This window comes from Silurus meridionalis, chromosome 9, assembly GCF_014805685.1.
Source record: "Silurus meridionalis isolate SWU-2019-XX chromosome 9, ASM1480568v1, whole genome shotgun sequence".
In the NCBI taxonomy this organism is placed as follows: Eukaryota; Metazoa; Chordata; class Actinopteri; order Siluriformes; family Siluridae; genus Silurus; species Silurus meridionalis.
This window is the reverse complement of record NC_060892.1, coordinates 5,566,920-5,592,191: the sequence shown is the minus strand read 5'-3', so window position 1 is coordinate 5,592,191 and position 25,272 is coordinate 5,566,920. Positions and strand designations below refer to the sequence as shown.

The 25,272-nt window shown below is 40.7% G+C and overlaps 2 protein-coding genes across 4 annotated transcripts; both read left to right on the top strand.

The window, feature by feature from the left end:
• Positions 1–1,585: 1,585 nt before the first annotated feature.
• On the top strand, positions 1,586–17,079 carry s1pr1 (sphingosine-1-phosphate receptor 1). 3 transcript variants are annotated; one of them, XR_006926912.1, is made up of 4 exons: positions 1,586–1,604; positions 1,889–1,980; positions 2,648–4,745; positions 17,036–17,079. XR_006926912.1 is itself a non-coding variant. In XM_046857543.1 (3 exons), exon 3 carries the CDS (start codon positions 2,850–2,852, stop codon positions 3,954–3,956), a length of 1,107 nt encoding a protein of 368 aa, XP_046713499.1. In that variant the 5' UTR covers positions 1,586–1,604; positions 1,889–1,980; positions 2,648–2,849; the 3' UTR covers positions 3,957–5,597. The 3 variants fall into 3 exon arrangements, 2 of the variants coding, with proteins under 2 accessions (XP_046713499.1, XP_046713500.1); XM_046857543.1 differs by lacking the exon at positions 17,036–17,079 and having other exon boundaries at positions 2,648–5,597; XM_046857544.1 differs by lacking the exons at positions 1,586–1,604; positions 17,036–17,079 and having other exon boundaries at positions 1,871–1,980; positions 2,648–5,597.
• zbtb37 (zinc finger and BTB domain containing 37) lies at positions 13,032–21,928 on the top strand. The gene is given in 5 exon segments (XM_046857536.1): positions 13,032–13,473; positions 16,088–17,035; positions 17,524–17,623; positions 21,315–21,832; positions 21,834–21,928. Coding segments are annotated over 4 exon segments (1,590 nt in total). The 5' UTR covers positions 13,032–13,473; positions 16,088–16,097; the 3' UTR covers positions 21,868–21,928.
• Positions 21,929–25,272: the final 3,344 nt, after the last annotated feature.

Sequence of the window (25,272 nt, the reverse complement as noted above, 5' to 3'; positions counted from 1 at the left end):
GTGTACTAACAATCAGACATCTTAGAGGTCGACTAAGGAAACAAAAGCAGGGGATGACAAAGATTATGAATTCTGAATTCCAAAAACAACAGTTAATGACATCACTAAGGGGAAAAAGTATCTCAATACATGACCCAACACAGGATGCAAACCACTTATCATTCCAAGGTCAGATTGGACATACATCAGAATCAGAACCAGGTTTATTGGCCAAGTGTGTTAACACACACAAGGAATTTGGTTCCAGCTGTTAGTGACTCTCAAAGTACAGACATAAATAAAAACTATACATTCAGCCTGGACTATACAAGACAAAACAGACAAGACAAAACAAAAACAGACTATACAAGACAATACAGACAATGTGAGACAGTATAGACCAGGGGTCACCAACATGGTGGCCGCGGGCACCAGGTAGCCCGCAAGGACCACATGAGTAGCCCATGGGCCTTTTCTAAAAATAGCTGTTTCCTACTTTGTTAAATCATTGTTGATAATTATTATAAAAAATCATTAACATGATCAGTGTCTTCACATAGATGAATATTATTAATTATTAATAATAACATAGAATAAAAGCTAAATTGAGCAAATTTGTTATTTAAGATCAAACTGAAAACTGTGTGTATCAAACTGGTAGCCCTTCACATTAATCGGTACCCAAGAAGTAGCTCTCAGTTTCAAAAAGGTTGGTGACCCCTGGTTTAGACAGTGTGAGTATTAAATAGGGATACACATCAGTAATGTACATAAAGTGTAAGAGTGCATGGTAGTGCAAATGACAGTATTGTGCATCAGGTATGACAGAGAGTTTACTATAGATCTTTGTGCAATATATAGCGGCCATAGTGTGTGTAACATATACAGATAATGTGATCACTGACAGCTCTGTGCATAACTTAGATAAATATGAAGCAGGGAATAGAATTATGGTCAGTTGTTAACATCACCACAATACAGGTGAAGTAGATCTTTTGGATCATATGATCTCACTGTACAGTATTGGTGCTCAAAAGTAGCCAGTGCATGTTTTTTTTGTTTGTTTGTTTTGATTAATTTGGCGTTTGTAAAGTCATGCGTTGAGTGTGTTCAGGTTTGTGAGTGATATGACACTTAAGTCCTATCATACTGCATAAAATCACTTGATTGTTCATAATATGACCCGTCATTGGTCACCAATTACTCACACTGCTTCCTTTTCATTTTATACTTATACTGCTAATGTAGAACATATATATATATGTAGTAGCCTTGACTTACATTTACAGCATTCATTGCTGTAGGGAGGGAAGACATGCATGTCACTTCGAGACTTTTTACTGAATAATTGTCCATGTCTAAATAATTATGACCTGTGCTTGTAGTATTAGTTAACCACTTCCTTCTATGAGCACCTGACTACCGTGTGTGTGTGTGTGTGTGTGTGTGTGTGTGTGTGTGTGTGTGTGTGTGTGTGTGGTATATAGCTTTCAGAGATACGGTTCGATGTCCTGAGTTGATGTGTGTGTCTCCACCTCTTTATTCCTTTTCATTCGTATCTGAATTGGTGTTTGGTATCTGCATTATAACCTCTGCACACTACAGGGAATAACAGGACGCGTGTTGTAAGTATTTAGGGTTTGATGCATGACTATGGGTGAATTTCTTGTATGTTTTTGCATGTAGGCCTGAGTATGATAAGGTAATTACATTAGGTATTACCATGGATGCATGTTGCCAGGGTGCAATGTGTAAGTATGGGTATATATCTGGTTTCAAATTCTTTTACACTTCTGTTTGTCATCTTTTTCAGATTCATAATTGCATTATTATTTATTAAGATTAAGATGTGTGTGTTTGTGTGTGTGTGTTTGCATGTGTGTGCGTGCGTGCGTGTGTGTGACTAAAGCAGGCGGGGCTTTAGTGAGGCGTTTTGCAGTCAGTTGAGTCAAACTCTCAATCCAGCGCGAGACGGGGGACTGCACTGCATTCAGTCTGCAGGTAAAAAACGCTTTCTTCTGCTTTAAAAACGAATCGGTTTTAAAGTTTTCTCAGGTACAGTGACTCTCTGTGTTTAAACACATTTAATGCATTTTTGATAGCATTTTAACTTTCACGTTAAGTTTCACTTAAAGAGAAAAAAAAAATTAATTAAAAAAAATCACCACTCCAGTTTTCACTATAGTTTTAATTCACCTGCATGGGATTGATTTTTTTATTATTATTTATTTAAAAAAATACCATGGGGGAAAAAAAGGAGAAACTTATTTCATTGTAAACCAGTTTGCAATCCAAATGCAGTAAATAGGAATTCTTTAGATTGATTGAAGTTTACAGAAAAGAGTGGACAAAACGAAAGTTCAAATAAATATAATAAAATACCATTAAAAAAATAATTAATAAATATCCAACATCTGGATGAACATTTAGCAGATGTTTTTATTTCTATACTATAATCAGGGATGATTTGTTGCACTCTTTGCATTGATCTGTCTGTTATTTCTCTTTTTTTTTTGGAGTTAAATAGATTTTAGAGCTTTTTTTCTTATGGTGGTGCTTTTTTCCCCCCCAAAAAGAATCCAAATCTGTTCACACAAACTGCTTAATGAAGTGAAGCTATTTAAGTATCCTACAGTGTATTCATTTTTTGTTTCTTTCCTCTTTTCAGCCTTTTCCATGATGCCGTTGTTGGATTTGAAAGCTCCATTCCCAGTAATCCATGCTAAGGATTTTTACCTGACTTAAGAAGCACTTCATGGCATTACATCATAAAAAATTCGGATACTGAGCTACACTAGTACTCCAGAGCCCCTTAGTGGACCAGAGGGTGGATTGCACTGGTGGGAAACATTGAGCCAGAGACCAGGACCATGGCTAATTCGGTGAACTCGAATCTTATAGCAAAGCACTACAATTTTACTGGAAAATTCCGTACGGTAGAAGAGTTTCCCGGACTCAAGGTTGACTCTCTGCTGTTTATCATTGTGTGCTGCTTTATCATTTTAGAGAATGTGTTGGTGCTTCTCACCATTTGGCGGACCAAAAAGTTCCACAAGCCTATGTACTATTTTATTGGGAACTTGGCACTTTCGGACTTGCTGGCTGGAGTTGCATACACAGCCAACATCCTGCTCTCGGGAGCGAATACAAATAAACTGAGTCCCACGCAGTGGTTCTTCCGTGAGGGGAGCATGTTTGTAGCGCTGGCTGCTTCGGTCTTCAGCCTCTTGGCCATCGCAATCGAGCGGCACCTTACTATGCTCAAGATGAAGCTTCACAACAGTGGAAACACGTGCCGCGTCTTCATGCTTATCAGCACCGTCTGGTTGATTGCAGCCATCCTTGGTGGCTTACCCGTTATGGGCTGGAACTGTATCGACAGCATGAAGAATTGCTCAACCGTGCTTCCACTCTACCACAAGACCTACATATTGTTCTGCACCACCGTGTTCAGCGTGATCCTCATGGCCATCGTGGTGCTCTACGCCCGGATTTACGCCCTGGTCCGCACGCGTAGCCGCAACCTCGTCTTCCGCAAGGTCTCGAATGGCCGCGGGAGTGGGAACAAGAGCTCGGAGAAGTCCATGGCCCTTCTCAAGACGGTCATCATTGTCCTAAGCTGCTTTATTGCTTGCTGGGCACCACTGTTCATCTTGCTCCTTCTGGACGTAGCCTGCGAGATCCGCAGCTGTGATGTCCTCTACAAAGCCGAGTGGTTCCTCGCTCTGGCCGTGCTGAACTCGGCAATGAACCCTCTCATCTACACGCTTACCAGCAACGAGATGCGCAGGGCTTTCCTCAAGATGCTGCTGTGCAGCGCGTGTACTCAGCCCGCTGGAAAGTTCTCCAGACCCATTATTGGGGCAGAGTTCAGCCGGAGCAAATCAGACAATTCGTCGCATCCCAACAAGGAAGAGCCTGAGTACTCACCCAGGGAGACGGTCGTGTCCTCCGGGAATATCGCATCCTCGTCGTAAGAAAAAGGGCCTGTGGACATTTTCTTGCCTTTTTTTAAATAGTGAATGTATGCGTAAGCGTGTGGAGATTCCACTGGACAGTTGGTTTAATCCTCACTGCTTTTGTTCCGTATGTCAGAATAGAGCTTCGTTTTTGTTTTTTGTTTTTTATCTGACTAATACCCTCGTGTACAACAGTGTTAACGGATCATACAGACTTTCGCTTAAAGTCAGGCCAGGACACAGTGGGACAACGAACCAGAGAAGTTTTGGGGTCATTTTGGTTCCTCAGATGATTCCTTACCCACATGCTGTGAAACTGTGCTGTAGGTATTGATTTTAATTATGGTTCAGGACATGCACAAAATTTGAACATCCACAAATGGGTCTGAGCGCATGGAGTCTATATGCACTTGTCTGATACGGTTTTAAGATCGGATCCGAATTACTAAAAACAAAAAATATCTAGAAAAGCTTTTATGTGTAAATTGGCCTGGATTATAGTGTGCAGTACAGTGTGTTTGGATTTAAGGTTGTATTAACATTCAACATTACAACAGTTTTTAAGAGAACATTTTAACTGGGAGAAACAGACTGCAACAAGAAAAAAATATATATTTTTTTTACCCTGAACTGCAAAAAATCTGAAAGAAGTTCAAGAATCTTGAAGGTCAATGCACCACTGAAACGTCTTCCTCCGAATGCAGAAATGCACTTACCAACCTGAGCTCTGTAAACCTATTAATCAGTATTACCCACTGTGTGTGTGTGTGTGTGTGTGTGTGTGTGTGTGTGTGTGTGTGTGTGTGTGTTTTACCACGTGGAAACGTTCTAATTTTAAGGAACGTTTAGAATAGCACTTGTTGTAAAAGTGCTCTTTAAGAGCCATCTTAGGCCTTTTACTGACTCATTATAATGTATATTTGTTTATGGGGCTTGTTTTTTTCACACACATCATCATATCATGCGTTAAAGTTCCGAATAACAGAAAGAAACAGGGTGAAAATGAACTTGAGGAAGTACAGTAAAAAAAATAACAAAGAAAAAAAAACGAACGACCCATAAAAGGTACTCATGTTTCTTTGACCTAACATCATGCTTATAGTGAAACTTCTACTTTTCTGATCGAGAATGTATTTAATTTTCCTAAATGTCCGAATCCACCGTTCGTCCGTCAGCTGTAGAAATTCCGTTAGCGTGTAAAGTAGTTCGCTAGTATTAATTTATCTTGAATAAACTCGTAACCTGAATGAGGGTTGAATTCCAATGTGGTATTAATGTGTCATGAATTTAAGGTATTTTTTTTATACCACTCTAATATTTTTGTATTTTTTGGGGTTTGTTGTGTCCTTGCTAGTTAATGCATGCGCGCAAATTTGCTTCGCGTTAGCGAACTAGCGTCATTCCGATGAGTGGAAATGAGGAAGGAGGGGTCTGGGGTTACAAATAAACCATTCATCACAGACAAACCATCATCATCTTCCTAATTGTTACAACATATGTACTGAATATATAGTATATGGGTCCAAATGTGTCACTTAGCGATCCAGATTCAGGTCAGTCACAAGCCTGTTTTGTTCCTGTGGGGTTTCTTTTGCACATTGTAACACCTGTGTCTGTGTTTTGTTAGCTTGTCAATAAATATTTGCTGTAAAAAAAAAAGTCTTTGGGAGTTTGTGATTTGTAAATGGCACAAATATTTCTTATTTCATGCATGCCCTGTTATTTTCAAAAGCAAGGTTAAGGTGTTGGACTTCTGATCAGAATGTCATGAATTCAAATCTGAAAATCACCATTATGCCACTGCTGGGCCCCTGAGTAAGGCCCTTCACCCCTGACCCGCTCAGGGTATAAATGGGATAACTTGCACTGGATAAGGGTGTCATCTTATTGGCATAAACCTGAATGACTTAAAAACATGGTGTCGTACATAACTGCAAAGGGCGTTTTACTTATCACGTACATTACAGCACAGTAATACCCTTTTTCACATATCCAGCAACCCCTGGACCACAAAGTCAAGTTTCAAGTCAAGTCAAGTTTATTTCTATAGCACTTTTCACAACAGACATTGTCTCAAAGCAGCTTTACAGAAATCAACAGTCAAGGTGAACGGTGTGTATTTATCCCTGATGAGCAGCCGTGGCGACTGTGGCAAGGAAAAACTCCCTTAGATGTTATGAGGAAGAAACCTTGAGAGGAACCAGACTCAAAAGGGGAACCCATCCTCATTTGGGTGACATCAAGAGTTTGATCATAAATCTTTCAACAATACAGAACACTGGAGAGTGAGAACTAACATGAGCACTGGAGTGTAAGATTATGAGTAATGTTCTTTCTACAGTCTTATACAGTCATTTGTGGTTATAAAACTAGGAGCTACTGAGCAACTCATAAAATACCTCAACATTTGCAATTATCACAGATCCAACACCAGCTTCTCCATGCCAGAGCCTTTAAACACACCAGGAGGTCCAATGTCAAAACTCCACATGAAGTGGGATCCATTTGGCACTGGTACGTTTTCAGATGGTTCGGGACTTTTGCAGGGACGGTATCTACTTCTTTAAAGGTCCATAATCTTTAAAGGGTTAAGGACCTTCTCAAGGGCCAACAAGAGAGGCAGCATGAACTCCTGACCTTCTAAACAGTAACCCAGATCTCTTAACACTGAACTCCTATGCTTGTAGAAAAATGCCTTCACAGCAACATCAGATTTCTGCTACAAACGTTACTCTCGTTTCCCCCCAAAAAAGGGTTTTGATGCCAATCTCTGAGGAAAAATAAAAATATTTCCCTTTGTGGAAAAGTCTGGACATTCAGTCTTACAGCATTGGCAGATGTCAATTTTATCCAGGACGTCTTACGATTATCTCATTTATGCAACTGAGCTGTTGAGGGTTAAGGGCCTTGCTCAAGGGCCCAGCAGGGGCAGCATGGTTATATACATATCTCTGGTTATATACAAGTCAACGAAAATGTCATGGGTGCATCAGTTGTACCACCTCAGTTCATGATGTTTGTGGTTTTTAATATAAGTGTAGTTTTTACTTAATCATTAATTTATAATTAATTCAAGTTTCTGCATCGGATAAAGCACTTTCTTTGCCAAAGAACATAATTATGTTTTTAAGGGTGTGCAAATTTTGGTCAAAAGATAACAAACATATGCAAATCCATGACTGCCAGATGTTTGCTCAGGTCTTTGAGTTTCACCCATTTACCAATTATTATTTTTTTTTCAAATAGCAGAAGTTTTTGTTGTTGTTGTTGAATAAACACTGACCCTCAATGCTTTTAGCCTCATTGAAATCTGATGTTTGTTAAATTAGCAGTCGAAAAGTCAAGACAATCCAGTTACATGATAGCAGATTGCACAGCGATCATTTGATTTGTTTCCATTTGCCTCCGAAATAAAGAATATTTCAAAACCGATCTCTTTACATAAGGGGACTCTTCACTGAACACAGCACTGAACTGTTCCCCACTGACCATTGACTGTCTTTCATTTTCTTTTAGGTCATTAACTACTATTAGCACCAGTCACACGTACACATCAGGTTCACTGAAGATGAAAATCTGTCCCATTCTGAGTTTACATACACCTGATCAGATTTCTGCTCAGAGAGCGCCCTCTGGAGGATGAACTATGAAAACAGACTCAATCGTGCTCAGAAAAACATTTATTAGTTATGACAAAAATATTGCAGCAACCATCAACTTAGTATCCGAATGACTAAACCCATCACAGTGATATCCATGTAAACCGACACTGAATGGACAAAGGTATTAGAACACCTGCCTTTTCCAGCCATATGTGGTTCCACTTTCAACTGTTAGCACAAAATTGGAGGCACGAAATTGTATAGGATGTGTTTGGAGACCCAAACTTGTTCCAGCATGGCACTGCCCCTGTGCACAAAGCCGGCTCCATGAAGATATGGTTTACATGAATGTAAGTGGAATATCTCCTGCTTTGGAGCTCTAAACCTATTGAAAAACTTTGGGATGAATGTGAACACTGACTGCACCCCAGGCTTCCTCACCTAACATACATCAGTACATCATGACTTTATTAAACCCTGAATGCACACAAACCTCCACAAACACCTTCCAAAATCTGGTGGAACAACTTCACACATCTTCCCGGAAGAGTGGAGGTTATTATAACAAATTTTAACGGCTATTCGTTCATGTGAGGAAGTGACGTTTTCGGTCCTTGTACGTTTTTAAGACTTCGGCGGGAGATGGATTGTACACAGTGATATTGCAACAAATCATTTATTCTTGGGATTCAAAATCTCAAAATTTAAACTTAGACCATGTTGTTCATGCTCTCTCAGAACAGGAACTAACTTGCTGTATGAAATTAACCACCTCTTCTTCTTCCTTATTTATTGATTCTTGACCACACACAGAGCTCAGATGAAGCATTCAAACACTCTCACACGCACTGTTTAACCACAACAAGGATCACAGGAAATGACTTCACACTTCGTTTAATCTAACAACAAACATTTCAAAACATCTGAAATAATACCGTATGCAATAAGTTATGATGGAACACAACAATTAAGTTTGTAATGCACGTGATATAATACGCTAGCTTCACTCTTCTCATGCCACTCACGTTCGTGTCTCAGACAGATAATGATCAAGTCAAGTCAAGAAGCTTTTATTGTCATTTCAACCATATATCGCTGACGCAGTACACAGTGAAATGAAACAACGTTCCTCCTGAACCCTGGTGCTACATACAACAACAATCACAGAAACAGAAAACACAGGGCAAAGGACTAGTAAGTGTCCTCGCCACATAAAGTGCATGTGTGCAACCTGGTGCAAACAGTGTAAAGACAACACAAGACAGTGCAAGACAATACAGGACAGTGCAAGACAAATACACAAAACACATAAAAAATAGCTCCGCCTGTAAACCTGTTGTGAAGAGACGTAAAGTGAACAGAAACAACAGTAACAGTAACATGATACACGTCTTCTGGATACGTAACTTCACGTAAACATCTGAGGTTCTAAATGAAAAGTTGTCGCCTCATCGTCCGATATAAATATCTTAACTGCTATATTTTATCTAAATGTAACAGCACCACCCAGTGGCCCTTGAGCAAGGCCCTTAACCCTCCTCTGCTCAGTTGTAAGTCGCTCTGGAAAAGGGCGTCTACCAAATGCCGTAAATGTAAATTTCAGAAACATGTTGTCAATCATGGCCTTAAAATTAGGACAATATTAGGACAATATCTTATAATATAATTAGGACAATATCTTCTCTGTTCTGTCACCGAGGTGGTGGAATGAACTTCCCCTACATGTCCGTCCAGCAGAGTCCCTGATTATCTTTAAGCGACGACTGAAGACCTACCTCTTCCTGAAATACCTAAATTAGCACTTTTCAAGTTTTTAGAATTCGAGTTATATTTATATTGAGTTTGTAATCTTGCGTACCGGTGTAGATTTATTCATTACTAGAAATTTAAAGCACTTTTGTACGTCGCTCTGGATAAGGGCGTCTGCTAAATGCCGCAAATGTAAATGTAAATGTAAATTGGGAGAGCAACTGTGCCTTCATTAATTTAAACATTTCGTAGAAAGAACAGTATGTAATCCACCAGTGAGGCCTGTGCTGTTATAGTGTATATACATTCTGTAACACAAAAACACATGTAAGTATATCTATATTACCTCAGTGTATTTTTTTCCACACAGGACTGTAAGATAACTTCACAGGGGTGGCAGAAGAACCCTATTCACACCTCAGCATGAGGAAATTATTAGCACCATGGTCAGAACAAACAATGCTTTTGGGATAAGGGAAATACAGAGGGTTGTTGTAGAAGACATTAATTCCTTTGAAAACATCCATTCTGATAGCATTTCAACTATAAACAGGATGTTGAAAAGACACCACATGAGCTTGAAACAGCTGTAGCTCGTACCATTTGAAAGGAATGGTGAAGGAGCTACAGTACCAGTATGTTCAGGTAAAAACATTTATGTTCATACAGTAATTAAGTTACATAAACTTCCTATAGTGACATATATAGACTACAGTATGTGTGACTTATGTACATTTGCTATACCTGTAGAAAAAAAGCATGCAATATGTGTACAACTGTATCTGAAATGAAATAAAAATGCATGTAATTTATAACTAATTGTTTGTCTTCTGGCTTGTAGCACACTGGCTTTAACCCACAAGTTCATATACAGTATGAGTCTGACTTCATTCTGATCTACAAAAGCAGAAGATGTGATGGAAATGTCATCGGCCACAGAGCTACTTTTGATTTGCCAAGCCAGCGGGAAGAAATATCACTATGAGTGCTGCTATTTCAGAGCAGGGTGTGCTAACTCAGATTGCCCTTATAGGCCCATACAACACACAGCATCTCCTCACCTTCTTAGAGACCCTCTATAGGGCTCTCATTCCAGATGATAAGGGGGGTCCATTTTGAGACGATTTACCAAAGTAAGTGATACTTTTGGGTTAAATGTGATTTTTCATCACTCAAACACCATCAATGGTTTTTCACCCATAACAGGATGCTGATGCAATTCTTCCCACCCGCTCCCCATTCCCTAACCCCATCGAGGAGTTCTATTCAGCATGAAGGTGGAAGGTCTATGATTTCCAGCCACATACTCGGATGACCCTGCTGGCTGCCATGGATCCAGCATGTAAGGACATCACAGCGGAAACCTGCAGAGGCTGAATACGACATTCCAGAAGATGAAATCCGTTGTCATGTGGATAAAAATCTGTGGCCTGATAGACTGGGACGTCAGGAGGTACAGACAGATTGCACTGTACAGTGCGGTATGTACAGTTCTGCCTAAGGGGAAAGAGTTTACTATTTCATATTATATATTATTCTCCATTGTGCTTTTGTGTTTTTTTCTTTTCTATCACAATGACATTGTACTGTAATTTATTTGTTAGTCCACTAGTACAGTACAATAAAAGTGTAAATCCTGTCCGGTCTCATGAAATCAATATCCCACATACAGTAATGTGTACATTTGTGCTGTTGAAACGCATAGATGCCAAACAGAAGAAATTCAGAATTGTGCATTTTCAATCATTGTAACCCAAACCGTAGTTTATATCTGGATGTCATAAAACCAAGCACTGTCATACTGACAACATAAAACATTTAGACGATCTTGTTTGTGAACAATGACTCGTTCATTGACACAAATACTTACTTTTGAGAGATAAACTAAGGAATTTGAGAAAAATACAGGCTTTTGCAAGAAATCCAATGTGTTGTACTGTTTGTACTGATTGTTTTGAGAAATACATTTACTGGTTTGCAAATATTAAGGATTTGAGAAATGCTCCGAAGCAGCTGAGAGAAATTCTTGAAGCTGGACATAAAACGCTAAAGAATCCATAGTGCTAGCGTTATCCTTTAGACACTTCCAGGTTAGCGGCTAACACTAGCGCAATGGATTCAGCTTCAAGAATTTCTCTTCGATTCGGGATTTTTTAATTTGTTTCAACTTTTAATTTCACTGCAAGTTTTATCCTGCATACAATTATGTTTGTGACAAATAGAAAATCTTGATTTGATAACGCTATTGATTCTTTAGCCTTTTTATCATTGGCGTGAATTTCATTTAACAGTGGGGGGGGGACAATAAATATAAAATTTCTCATGAGCAATTTTTGAAGGGGACACAAATAATACAGTCAAATTGTCCTTATAAAGACACAGTGTCCCCACAGTAAAACACTTTGCTTTTATCATTATTATTTTAGCATGGAGACTGCCTTATTATGGTTATTTTTCAAAGTTTTTCTCAGGTTCAATGACAAAGCAAGGAATTAAAAAAAGTTAAAAAATGTATTTAAAATTAATTAAGACACTTAAGAACAGAATAGAAATTAATTATACAAAAAAAATACAGTGTGGTCAGTTCAGATGTAGCACAGTGCTCATTTAGTAAATGCACAGATAAACAATATGCTAATTGTGTGTTAATGTTAACATTATGCCAAGTCGCCCCAAATAAAACACTGCATGTGAAACGGCTTTGGTGTGTTAGTGTCAGTGCACTATGCTACAAGCTATTGTAAACAAGCTAACGTTCACTAGATAAGTCATATTTTAATCACTAATAGAGCAGATTCATGGAAAATTACATCCGTAATCAGCATTTGTTGCCGCAACTAATTTATGAATGAGTCTGCATTAACTAGATTAAAGAGAATCGCTTTATTTAAAGTGAATAAAATCCCCTAGTTAATGGAGTTGAACATTAATTGAGCTGCAGACACACACCTGACTCGTGTGTGTAGAGAAGGTGAGATGAACTGGGAAAGCAGGCAGTGGGTCAAACCACTGTGAGGAAGGAGAGGGGGAACTCAACTGTTTCTAAATGCAGTTTTTCTATTTACACAATTATTTAGGTATACATACATATATTTTTCACAATAGAGATTGCGATATTTTTAAAAAAAATTTTTTTTGGGGGGGGGGCAATCCTCGGATGGGAGGGGGGGACATGTCCCTTCCGCCCCCGGATTTACGCCCATGCTTTTATGGATGCACAAAACAAATCTTATACCACGCTTACTCTAGTTTATTTTTTTATACCACTGGCATTGTTGTGTATGTTTTCAAGCTTTTATATGTATATAAAATGCTCAAAGTGTGAGGCAGAGACTAAAGAAAATTGCGGTCCGCAGAGATTTTAACTATGTATAAAGTTGATAATAAAAATAAAAGCAATAATAAAAACAAACATTTTATTATATATATATATATATATATATAAAATCATAAACAATATATATCTTCCTGACTACTTTTTACTATTTTATATATATATATATATATATATATATATATATATATATATATATATATATATATATATATATATATGCTTTGTAATATATACAAAAATATATAGGCAATCCGGAGAAACGCAACCAAAGTACACATCTCTTCCTTTAACTGTGCCATAACCGCAAAGAATCATGGGAAACTGAGTCCTTTGGTTATTTTCCGGCTACGTTCCAAACCTAGACACGGAACTTCATTTCCCAGGATCCACCGTAGTTTCTGCACATCGACTCATTTTCATACATGGGGTATATACGGGCGTTGAAGAAATGGGAAAGAACAGCAGCGTGGGGGGCATTAAATAAACATTTTAAGCAGCCAGGGGGCAATAAGAGTGGGTTAATGTGATCTTGGAAGTGTTATCCGTGTGAGGGAGGAGAAAACGCGCTGAGTCGTGTCGGTTTTTTTGGTGTTCTTTGGCGTTGAAAGAGGCAAGGCGCCTCCCAAAGCTGTTTTTTTTTCGCTTTGGTTTCAGCTGCAGTGGCCGAGCTGCACCGACATGGCCCTGGGCTCAGCAGCAGCCTCACACCGCTCAGTGTTCACACTCATCTATGCAAGCCTGTGTGTTCTCACTACAAATAACAAATAATCTCGGCTCAAATCATATGTAGCCATAAAACGTCCAAGTGCCGAAAAACTACGGAGTTTCATCTTGAAATTAAGAAAAGGTAAGACAGTAAGTGTGTGTGAGTGTGAGAGAGAGTTGTCTTGTCTTACTCGTGTTAATGTTGAACGCATGGAGTTCCTAATCAAAGGTGCACCGATACTACTTTCATCATGTGCATCGCGATACCGATACCAGCGCGTTGCGTATCAGACGATAACCGAAACAGATCTGCAGGATTTAGTTTCCTGATATTTAATGGCCATGTATTCTGTGTGCTTTGTCTTGCATTAGATAAGAGAAATTATGGACACATTTTACAAAATTAATTCCTTTATAGGTTCATTACTATGAGCGAACGATAGCCAGATAAGAAAACAGCACAATGTGAGCGCTCAGTAATCGATCAGTCATAGTGACGGATGCTGAAACTACAAAACAGTTACTTTTTCTGAGGTTAAATTAGTTTGCTAAGACAGGAATTTGTTTGCTGGTGTTTGACGAGCGTGAGATCTCAGTTGTGTTGCGTGGAAAAGCAGCAATTATGGGTTCATTTTTACAAACAAATTACGATCTATGCAGAGAGATTGCAAACTTTATTTTGATAATCGATTAATCAGTTATTTTTCCGAACGATTGTTTTTTTTTTTTTTTACTTTTTTAAAGATGTTTTGCTTATTATAACTATCTAGAATTCTAATTCAGGGTATTTATGTACAAAATTGTATTCAAGTGTACACTAAAAAAAAAAAAACGAATACAAGTGTATTAAAAAAAAAAGCATTTGAGTATTCAAAGTGAAGCAATTTGTGTAAATCATCATTTGTATTGTTTTTAAAGATAATTGCAGCTGGCGAATGGACAAGCAGCTTAAAATAATATCTATAATATAAATATTATTACACTATAATTCACCATTGTTTTGATCCTTTTTTTGTACACTTGTTCAGTTGTGAAGATATAAGCATCTAGAATATATCATTAATAAAATTTAGCATAATGAGTGAATGATATTTGCATAAATTAAATATGCAAATATCGAAAACAAGCATTTGAACGTAGTGAAGTCGCAGCAACTTTGAAAACAGAAGTTCACTGTTGTAGTAGACAAATACTATAAAAAGAGAATTGAACGGAGAAACACAGTAAGCGAACAGACTTGATTAAAATAAAGAAGCAAATATTAATTGGTGTGTTTTTTGCTGTGCATTTCATTAAACTGTTCCATTTTCACATGCTACAGTTTTTGTTTACTGTGCTGAAGTTTCTCTTTCATCTGTGACTTGGGACGCACATTTTTTTCTGCTGCTGGTTGACCCTGAACTGCAAGCGGCTGTGTTCTCTTACAGCAGCGCTAACCCGTAGCTTGAGCAGCCCAGCTAATCGATAACGCCATTCGTCCACTACGAATTTTATTAGCGATTAGTTGTTGAAACCCTGGTTTTATGAGAAAAACTCTGAACTCGTGCTGGGACACTTTCAATCGGGATCACTCTCAATATCTCAATATCTCATGTCATGTCATTAGCGAAAAAGTCTTGTGAAGTGCAGTGTGAGCGCTCACTCATAGAGCAGTCGCACGATGGAACTATGAAACTAACAAAATAGTCAGGTGAAGTTTAATCCTATAGCGCGTTTCACAACAGACATTTTCTTTAAGCAGCTTTACAGAATTTCAGGTGGAAGATCAGGTGAAGAGAAGGATAAGATCAAGTGAAGAGAAGGAGAAGGAGATCACATGAAGAGAAGGAGAAGATCAGGTGAAGTGTAGCTGTAGAAGATCAGGTGGAGAGGAGGAGACGGAGAAGATCAGGTGAAGTAAAGGAGATAGAGAAGATCAGGTGAAGAGAAGGAGATGATCAGGTGGAGAGAAGGAGATGATTAGGTGAAGTGAAGGAGAAGGAGATGATTAGGTGGAGTGAAGGAGAAGAACAGGTGAAGTGAAGTAGATCAGGTGGAGAGAATTAGAAGCAGAAGATCAGGTCGAGTGAAGGAGAAGGAGAAGATCAGGTGGAGGTAAGGAGAAGAACAGGTGGAGTGAAGTAGATCAGGTTGAGAGAAGGAGAAGATCAGGTGAGGAGAAGGAGAAGATCAGGTGGAGTGAAGGAGATCAGGTGGAGAGAATGAGAAGCAGAAGAACAGGTGGAGTGAAGTAGATCAGGTTGAGAGAAGGAGAAGATCAGGTGGAGTGAAGGAGATCAGGTGGAGAATGAGAAGCAGAAGATTAGGTGGAGTGAAGGAGAAGAACAGGGGAGTGAAGTAGATCAGGTTGAGAGAAGGAAAAGATCAGGTGAGGAGAGGAAGGAGATCAGGTGGAGAGAATGAGAAGCAGAAGATCAGGTGGAGTGAAGGGGAAGAACAGGGGGAGTGAAGTAGATCAGGTTGAGAGAAGGAGAAGATCAGGTGAGGAGAGGAAGAAGATCAGGTGGAGTGAAGGAGATGATCAGGTGGAGCTTACAAAATAGCTTACCTGCATCTGGACAGAAGGACTTTCCTGAAGATAAACTAGTGAGCAATGATGTTTCCTTTTTAATAAACACGCTGGTGTTATAAAGAAGGATTGTAGTAAGTAAGATTGTATGTCCCCCGTAATCTCTGTCATGCACAGCAATGTCCGATGTCGTCCCATCAAATCTGATCTCAAGCCTGCTGTTTTTTTTTTTTTTTTTTTTGTACAGTGCAGGTCACATGGAGCGAGCAGGAAGCATTCAGTTGGACATCCCGGACTTCAGCAACTCGGTCCTGTCCCACCTGAACCAGCTGCGTATACAGGGCCGGCTATGCGACATCGTCGTGAACGTGCAAGGCCAGAGTTTCCGCGCCCACAAGGTGGTCCTGGCTGCTAGCTCACCCTATTTCCGGGACCACATGTCGCTGAGCGAGATGAGCACCGTGTCCCTGTCGGTGATCCGCAACCCGTCGGTGTTCGAGCAGCTCCTCTCGTTTTGCTACACGGGCCGCTTGTGTTTGCAGCTGGCCGACATTATCAGCTACCTGACGGCCGCCAGCTTCCTGCAGATGCAGCACATCATCGACCGCTGCACACAGATTTTGGAGGGGATTCACTTTAAGATCAGCCTGGCTGACGTAGAGGACGAGCTGCGTGGACGCCGGGGGACGGCACGGACCATCGAGGCCGAGAGGGGCGCCTCGCGTTCGCTCAGCCCCAGGCATGGCGCTTCAAGAGTCCTGGCTGCACACGGAATTGCTAGCGGGGTGATGGAAGTGAGCGAGATCAGAGAGGTCAGTCCGCCCGGGGAGTCCATGAGCCCACAGATCGTCGAGCACAGCGGGCTCGGGCCCGAAGCTGTAGGTGCAGTGAACGAGCCCATCCTGCGCATTAACCGGGCGGGCCAGTGGTATGTGGAGGCAGGGCCTGACATAGAGAGGAGCCGGGATGAGACCATGCACGTTGTGGAAGGCCTGCGCATCAAGACCGAGCGCATGGAGGAGTGGATGGGGGCAGAGACTCAAGCCTCAGCGGAGGAAGGAAGCGGGACAGAGGAAGGGCCCACAGTGATGATCGACACCTCGGGGCGCAGCACGTTGGTGCAGGAGAGCTTCATTACTGGCGCTTCCAGAGCCAAAAGCTCTCAGCCGTCCAGCAGCTTCAGCGAGTCCGAGAGGTGTGTGTGTGTGTGTGTGTGTGTGTGTGTGTGTGTGTGTGTGTGTGTGTGTGTGTGTGTGTGTGTGTGTGTGTGTGTGTGTGTGTGTGTGTGTGTGTGTGTGAGAAGGTTTCAGTCAAAAGAATTGGTAATGTTATAATTATAACATTATAACCAGTGAGTGAATCACACTGATTATCTCTTCATCATGGCATCTAGTAGTGGGTGGGAAACATTTTATTAATTTGTTAATAATTTAACAAATTCGTTTAGAAAAACAGAGCCATTTACAGTATAATCTTGTGTTTTAAGAGAGGAAAATCACATGACTACCTTTGAAGTGAGTAGCAGCCCTGAGAAATGAGCAGTGCTTCTTTAAATTGTTATAGATTTATTTACATTTTTTTTTTTAGGCCAAATGGGAATCTGATTTGCCAGAACTAGAGCCTCCTCTTCTACCAATTCACTCTAAAATAAAAAGTTAATTGCAGCTTTACTGTGTGTATCAGGTTCAGCCCAACAGGCAGCGTGGTGGTGATGGCGGAAAGACCCAGAGCCAAAAGCGAGTCTCCAGGAAGAGTGGACGATCAGAGACATCCGAGTTCTCAGGTAAAAGGAGACTCGTGTTTAGATCACATGACCTAATAGCTGTAACATGGTACATATAATGTGAATCAACATGAAAGCACTTACGCCTTGAAAAGAAAAAAAAAAGTGTTGATGTAAATGAGATTTATTTATTCAGATAGTTTTTTAATATACATCTGTTGATTGGGTACAAGTTCTGTTTCTGGAGTGAAAAGAAAGCACCAGTCGTATCTTCTCTGTAACAGAATGTGAATAATCAGAATGGCTTGAAGCGTAACAGTAGTTTCGTTTTGCACACGTTCACTCTGTAACATCTTCGTCTGTTTCCGTGTAACGAGAGCTCGCCTCATGCATGAGTGTGGCTTTAACAATGTTGGACTCGGTATCATTTTTGGTTTCACAAAATAAAGCGTGGTGTGTGTGTGTGTGTGTGTGTGTGTGTGGTTTTGCTGATCATCTTACAAAGCGTGCAGGAACCATTTGTGCTTAAACACCAGGGTTCTCCGGGTATCTTTAAACCCCAACAAGGAACACATCTGATTCTACTCCTGTCATCAATAGATCTTTGTTTGTTAAACGCTTATTTGGTCCGATTTGCCTGCAATGAATACCTGCAGTGAAACCATACCTTTGTGGTGAAGACCTCTGGCTTCGTGTGGTTGAGTCGACCCAAAGTCATTTAGTCATAAACACCTTAAAAACCAGGCAAGACGCATTTCATTTGCAAGCCTGGTAATGTCTGTGGCCCCTTTTAATAACACAGGAAAGCTGAAATCTGCTTGCTAAGTGGCATTACGATGCCGTGAGCCAAAAGTGGTCGGATGGAATCTCTGAATAGTTTTATTTATGCCTTTTTTTTTTCCTTCTTCTACTTCGAAAAATTCATGGTTTGAGTCCAAGGCAGGGTCAAAACACATGCAGACATAATAATCATAGGCAAAGGCATAGTCTGAAGAAACAAGAGTTTGCAGTTTGGCAAGTTTCTGTGCAATGAGTCAGACAGAAGAAGCTTTGTCAGATGAAAAACATCTTTTATACTGTACCAGGGGGTTTTAGTGAAGTTTCAGATTTCATCTGTATTCAATAGCTTCTGGCAGGAGGGACTTCTAATGGTCTATGGCAAAATATAGGTGAAGGGTCTTTGGGTTCAAATTCGAGGAATTATAAATCCATGGTTCCAGAGGAGCATCATCCGTCCTTCCCACGTGCGAGGTGGTATCAAAACGTTTCGAGAATAGCCTTGTTTACAAGAAGTTTATTTATCTACGTTTACACACCATCACTTTGCTTTCAAAATAGGCCACTTTGCACAGCAATACAGTTCTCCTGTCGTTCCTGCCACTTCTGGAATGTGTCCTGGAAGTCTTCTTATTTTCTGAAGCGTGACAAGCACCTTCTGCGACTTACGAGCCGGATCTTGGTCTTCAGGAAGAGGAAGCCCTCAGGTGCCAAATCTGGCGAGCAGGGTGGTTCCGGAAGTGTGATCTCGAGGATCATTCTCCGACATTCATCATGCACAAGTTGCTGAAGGTTTGACATTTTCGGGGTTGAGCTCGTTGAAGGTTTTCTTGATATTTCGTCGTCTTTTATCGATGTTCTTCCGCTCTCAAAGTGCGTGTGCCACAACCCGAAACACCTCGAACGAATCGTTGTAGCATCACAACGACACGATGACTTGCTGTCCATGATGAAATCGCAGACGTGGTAACACACGTCAGTTAGCACATTTGGTCGTCCCGAGTTCAGTGCAGGCTTTGTTTAGATTAGATTAGATTAGATTAAACTTTGTCATTGTGCAGGGTACATGTACAGAGCCAATGAAATGCAGTTAGCATCTAACTAGAAGTGCATAGATAGCTTATTTACAAGTGGCAGTGTAATAAATAAGGGTATGAGGTTATTGTTTGTTGTTACAATTTCTCGATTTTTATAGGTACATCCCAAGTTCTGAAGACTGCTGCTGGTACCAGACATCTGCATCTCCACTGCTTCAGTTTTACAGCTTTGCGCTAATCTGGCTCTCATCTTCACTGGCAGTTTTTGCATATTCTATTTAAAGCCTGTAGAAGGTCTAAGGAACACATTCACACATTCTATTCTTGTTCCTGATCTTGTTTAGGTTCTTAACAAAACAGTTTTATTTTTTTTTAAACGGACTTCATCTACTGCTAGTTCATGTGCAAAGAAAAAATTCCCAAATCATAGTTGTGCATTTCATCAATGGGTGGGGGAACATTTGCTAGAGAATAGGGTATCTGGTTTCTCCCTCTAAGTCTGGACTTGCCCTAGAGTACTCTTGTCCCCCCTCAATAAGATCAGGCCGTCTTTGAAAGTTTTACCTTTTCCACTGGGTGATACCACGCTCCCCTTTTTGCTTGTATGCTGGCGATATGAGATCTTTCCCTGCATAGTGAATGAGTAATGGCGCAATGTTGGCCCACCTTCTCCTCCATCTGGCCCCCATACCAACACAGAATGACTGCAATGAACTCATCAGGATCAAGCTGCCAGAACGCTGTTGCAACTCATCAATGATGAGGCTGTATCTCGTCATTGATGAGATATTGCACAACAGGGATTGCATTTGGGCTGGGGGTCAGATACCAAATGCTTGTTAATTATTAATAATTGACCGTGAGGATAACACCACCCTATAGTACAGCAATACACACTTTGTCATAGAGGTCTATTGTTAGCAGCTGCCTCTTTATCATTTTATCACTATTTAAAAACCACACGCATGCTGCCATGACGTGGGTCTCGGCTGTCTGGTTTTGCCAACGTTCAAGTATTCTCAGCTTGAGGTCAGGCTGAGGAACTAAAGGAACATATAAAACACCGAGGAGCCCCTTCAGCTTGGCTCTAGTCCATGGCTGTTGGCGGAGGCGCCCTTCAGATGCCTCCTCCATGTCGTTATGGCGATTTCTTTTCAAACATTTTTCTATAGTGTTTTGGGCTCAGTGTTCAGGCATTACTCTCAAGCCTCTTGTCCCAGGCAGCTCCAGCACCATCCTGGCATTTTTTGCCATGTCCCATTGTTCGTTTTTGTATCGCTTTTTTTTCCGTTACCTGGCTCACAAGACTCAATCCCAGATTATAGTCTCGCTGTTGAATTTGCCTCTGCCCCCTTCACAAATCCTGGAACATTTTTCAGGACTTTTTTTTTCCAGCTGCTAAACAAGTAATGGAGTGTTAGGAGTGTGTGTTTTACTGTAAATGTTCTGGTAGATGCAGGTTTGCAAAGAGTCAAATACAGGGTGACACAGGGAAACTGAAAATTGGTGTCAAATTGTTTGCGATCTTTTGCTCAAGGGCCGCTCAGTGGTGGTGGGATTTGAACTCACGACCTTCTGATCAGAAGTCCAACATCTTAACCTGGTTCAAATCTAGTTGGTTTAAGCAGGACGATCATGCAAGTTTCAATTATTTATTTATTTATTTATTTATTTTTACAACTTTCCTGTTATAGACTAATCTGCAATTTTGTAAATTCCCAGTTCATTCCCATGGAAAGTTTCCAGTCTTGAAAAGTGTTCAACCCTACTCCTCACTCAGCTCTTCATTGTTTAAATGCTATTCTACTGAATTTGGTGCATTAATGGCCCCTGCTTCTGTGCCATTCGAAGTGCAAAATGGAAAGAAAATGTTGGGCAGTGAGGCGTGTGCTTTTTCAGCGTACAAATAAGAGCTCTTTTTTTCTTCTTCTCTGCAGGCAGAGGAAGCAGCTGTGTTTGACGTGGGAGGGTACGAGGAGTATCTGCGTGAGCAGGTGGGCGATCGCTGGTTCCGCTACAACCCTCGCCTCACCTGTATCTACTGCTGCAAATCCTTCAACCAGAAGGGCAGTCTGGACCGGCACATGCGCCTGCACATGGGCATCACGCCGTTCGTGTGCCGCATGTGCGGGAAAAAGTACACGCGCAAGGACCAGCTGGAGTACCACATCCGCAAGCACACCGGCAACAAGCCCTTCCACTGCCACGTCTGCGGCAAGAGCTTCCCATTTCAAGCCATCCTCAACCAGCATTTCCGCAAGAACCACCCGGGCTGCACGCCGCACGAGGGCTCTCACAGCGCCTCTCCTGAAACCACCACCACCACCAACAATAACGTCAACAACGCCAACGTAAACGCCGCCACGCCGCGCCGCGCTCAGCACGACGACGACGACGAGTCCGAGGGAGGAACCGGCGCAGGAGCCAGAGGGGGAGCGTCGTCTTTCGGCGAGGGATCAACCGTCCGTCTCCACCACTGGACCCGATTGAAGAGATCGGGGTCGATACAACGCACGGTGGGCGAGGAGAAACATTTTGAGGCTTTGAGTATGAAAAAAAAAAAAAACGACAAAAAAAAAAAAGCAATTTTCTCGAAGCCAGTCGACTACGAGCATGCGCAAAGAGCCGACGGAGCTCAAAAAGCTTGAAAAGCTGCTGTCAGGCTGAAAAATATTCGGACAACGAATTGGTGGGTATTTTAATCTTTGTTTCTTAGACGTTCTTTCAACTGTAAGTAAGTAAACAAGACGACACAACAATACGCTCAGACCGTTTGCTATAAAACTAAACCGGAGTAATAGCGTTTAGGTATTTATGAATAAATAACAAATGCGCTTTAAACCGCATCTACCTTCAGTTGCACAAACTGAACCGTTACTTCAACAAATGAAGACAAGCCACACTCCAACAACCTCACACACCACTGGATGCAGTTATTTCTGTTGGTTTATATTTACCTTTTCATTTTTTGTTTTTTTCCATTTCCTGTCTTTTTTTTTTTTATGTGTTACAGGCGAATTTTTATTTTATTTTTTGTATTTTTGTACAACTTTAACAAACGCTTCAGGATTCAGGACAAAGAGACGATGTGTTATGATTTGGTCGAATTGTGTTCAACTAATTGCCAAACTTCTCTGTGCCAGATGGTGATTCATAAAAAAATTTTTTTTTTTTTTTTTTTTTTTGCCTTGAGACAATCTTAACATATTGATCTGGGGTTCGACACGCTGCTGCTCCCCAGCTATAGCTAGGCTAGAAAAACGGGTTCTGTTTTTCTTCGTTAGGGCCCCTCAGGTCTGATCTAAAGCTCTAATGCTCCAGATCCCTAATTTGTTTAGTTTTGTTTCTAAGTGCCAACCTGGCTTTGTCATAAATATTTACTTTGCAATTAGTTGAAAAAAAAGAGCTTAGCTAATGAATTTTAGCATTTCGCACATTCTGAAAACAGCGATAAGACTGATATTGGAATGTGGAGGGTGGAAACAGCAAACGATTCAATTCCTTTTTCATTCCCATACTCCAACTCCAGCTGCTGAATAGAATTAACACAGTACTATAGAAAAACAGGAAAGTGTTCAACCTCAGATAAGCTACAGTACCACTCAGTTACCTCTCCCTCATCACTACGCAATACAGATCTGTTACACACAGATTGGTGGATGCACTCAACTCAGTTTCACGTTTTAAGGTTTCTTCTTTTATTTGTTGCTTTTCTTTCTGTTTCTATATTTGACTGTGTTTTTTTTTCTTCCTTGTTGTAATAATGAACTATGAGGTGATATAGATTTTTTTTTTCTTCTCGCTCTCACACCGATGGAGCACGTTTCGAGTCGGCAGGATGGGATTTCGTTTCATAGGTAAAAGAACGTTTTTGCGGCGATGGGGGAAAAGACGTCCGGATGCGACGGAACCAAATGCAGGACACGTGCACGTCTGCGATGATCTTCTTTTTTTTCCGAAATGCCTCGGAATGACTGTGAGATTAGGATTTGATCAGAGGAGAGCACTTTAAATGTGGAGTCGATTTTTATTATCATTTTATTTGTTTTTGGTTTTTTGGTTTGTTTGCTTTGTTTTTTCGAGCAGATGTTGCCAGCTGGTGCTATGATTCGACTTCAAGTGACAGAAGCTCTCGGGAACCAAAGGAACAGAAACGTATTGTAGATGTTTATACCTCTGACAGTCAGTGCAAGGGCTGAGGAAAATATGATACATTTTGTGAGAGAAAAAAAAAGAGAGAGAGATTACATCCGGCACTTAAGAGATAGATTGTGTGTGTGTGTGTGTGTGTGTGTGTGTGTGTGTGTGTGTGTGTGTGTGTGTGTGTGTGTGTTGGGGTGGGGGGTCCTTTTAAAATATTTAATTATATATCACTTATGCATATAGAGACAACTTTTTTTTGTATTTTGAAAATATGGTGAAAGGAAAGAAAAGCTTTGGTCAAAGTGCAAGCCCTTTTGATGGATGGATGGAAGGATGATGGTGAATTTTATTAGTTTTTTTCTTTAAGGCTGTGAATCACACATATGGTTGTGACCATTTGTTATATATATTTTTTTCCTCCTTCCCTAATGAAAGGGAAGAGCCTAGAAGAGAGACAGCTACTGATTATTTTGAATGGAATGCACCTCTTATTATCCTCTTGGGAAAAACAAAAAAAACATTCAGGACTCCTCAAGACTTTTCTACCGTTACTTCTGTCTCTTCCGTGAATACAGGTCAACACCTCTTTTTCGAACGATATCAGGAACTCTGTCCATTTGATTTCATTTTCTCCTTTTCTGGATGTTTACTCTACTTCTCCTCACTGAAAGCCGTTTATTTCGACTGTCTTGGACCTCACGTTACTTTCACAAGTGCAGCAGAAAATGACGACCTGCGAGCATCTCTCCGTGAGTTCAGGCCTCAGAAGCAGTAGCAACACGAAACTGTTACGAAAAAAACTGTGCGTACGCGTGGCGTCGGCGTGCGTCACGTCAGGGTAACGGAGTGCACGTCGACGCCGCCGCTCTCTTTATACTCCAGTGCAACCTCTTGAACAGCCGATGTAGATTACAACTTATAATATTCATAACCTCATAACCTAGCGATGTGATCCGAGCAGGTTTATTCCATATTGCTTTATATATTAGAAAGTCCTATCATGGCAGGGCGGCGGTTCTAGTGACCGTGACCGACATGTATCAGACGCGTTTCGTTCCTGTTCAGTCCAACGCAAAGTACGATCGATCATTTCAAGTTGCAGGAAGTGTACAATATTAGGGCTAATACTAATGTGCAGTATCTCTTCATATCCATCCAGGTTTTATATAAAAAAAAAAATCCTCCAGTTGTTTTGTTCTTAATGGCTTTTTTTTTTTTTTTCCGGGTTAAACCAGGCTCTAGTTACTTCTTTTTCTCTGACTTTTACTATCATTTATTTTTTCCTGTCGTTTGCTTTGAAGGCTTTAATAATGTAGAAGAAACACATGTAAATACTAGTGCTATTTAAAAATCTCTAATCAGCACAGCTACTGCAGATCGACGGCATCGACTGAACAAGCGTTCTGTATTAAACGCACACTCCACAGTGTTACACGTTTTTCACGTCTCAAAAAAAAAAAAACCTTTGAGCTGTTGCAGAGAATTCAGCGCAATTTTTTCCCCTCCAACTCCGGCGAGACGGTTTAGTTTTTTCCCCACGTTATCGCGTTCGTGTGTTTTCAATTTCAATGCTTTTAAAAAAAGCAACCAGCCATACAGATGATCAGGCCAAAGATCTGCTTGGTTACAACACGCCAAGCTAACAACAAGCTCTAAGCGTGACCTTGGCAACGTAAGGAAATCACACATAGGCAGTGTGGTTTTGGACTGACTGACTGACTGCACGCAAACAGCAAAGACTAAAAACTAGAA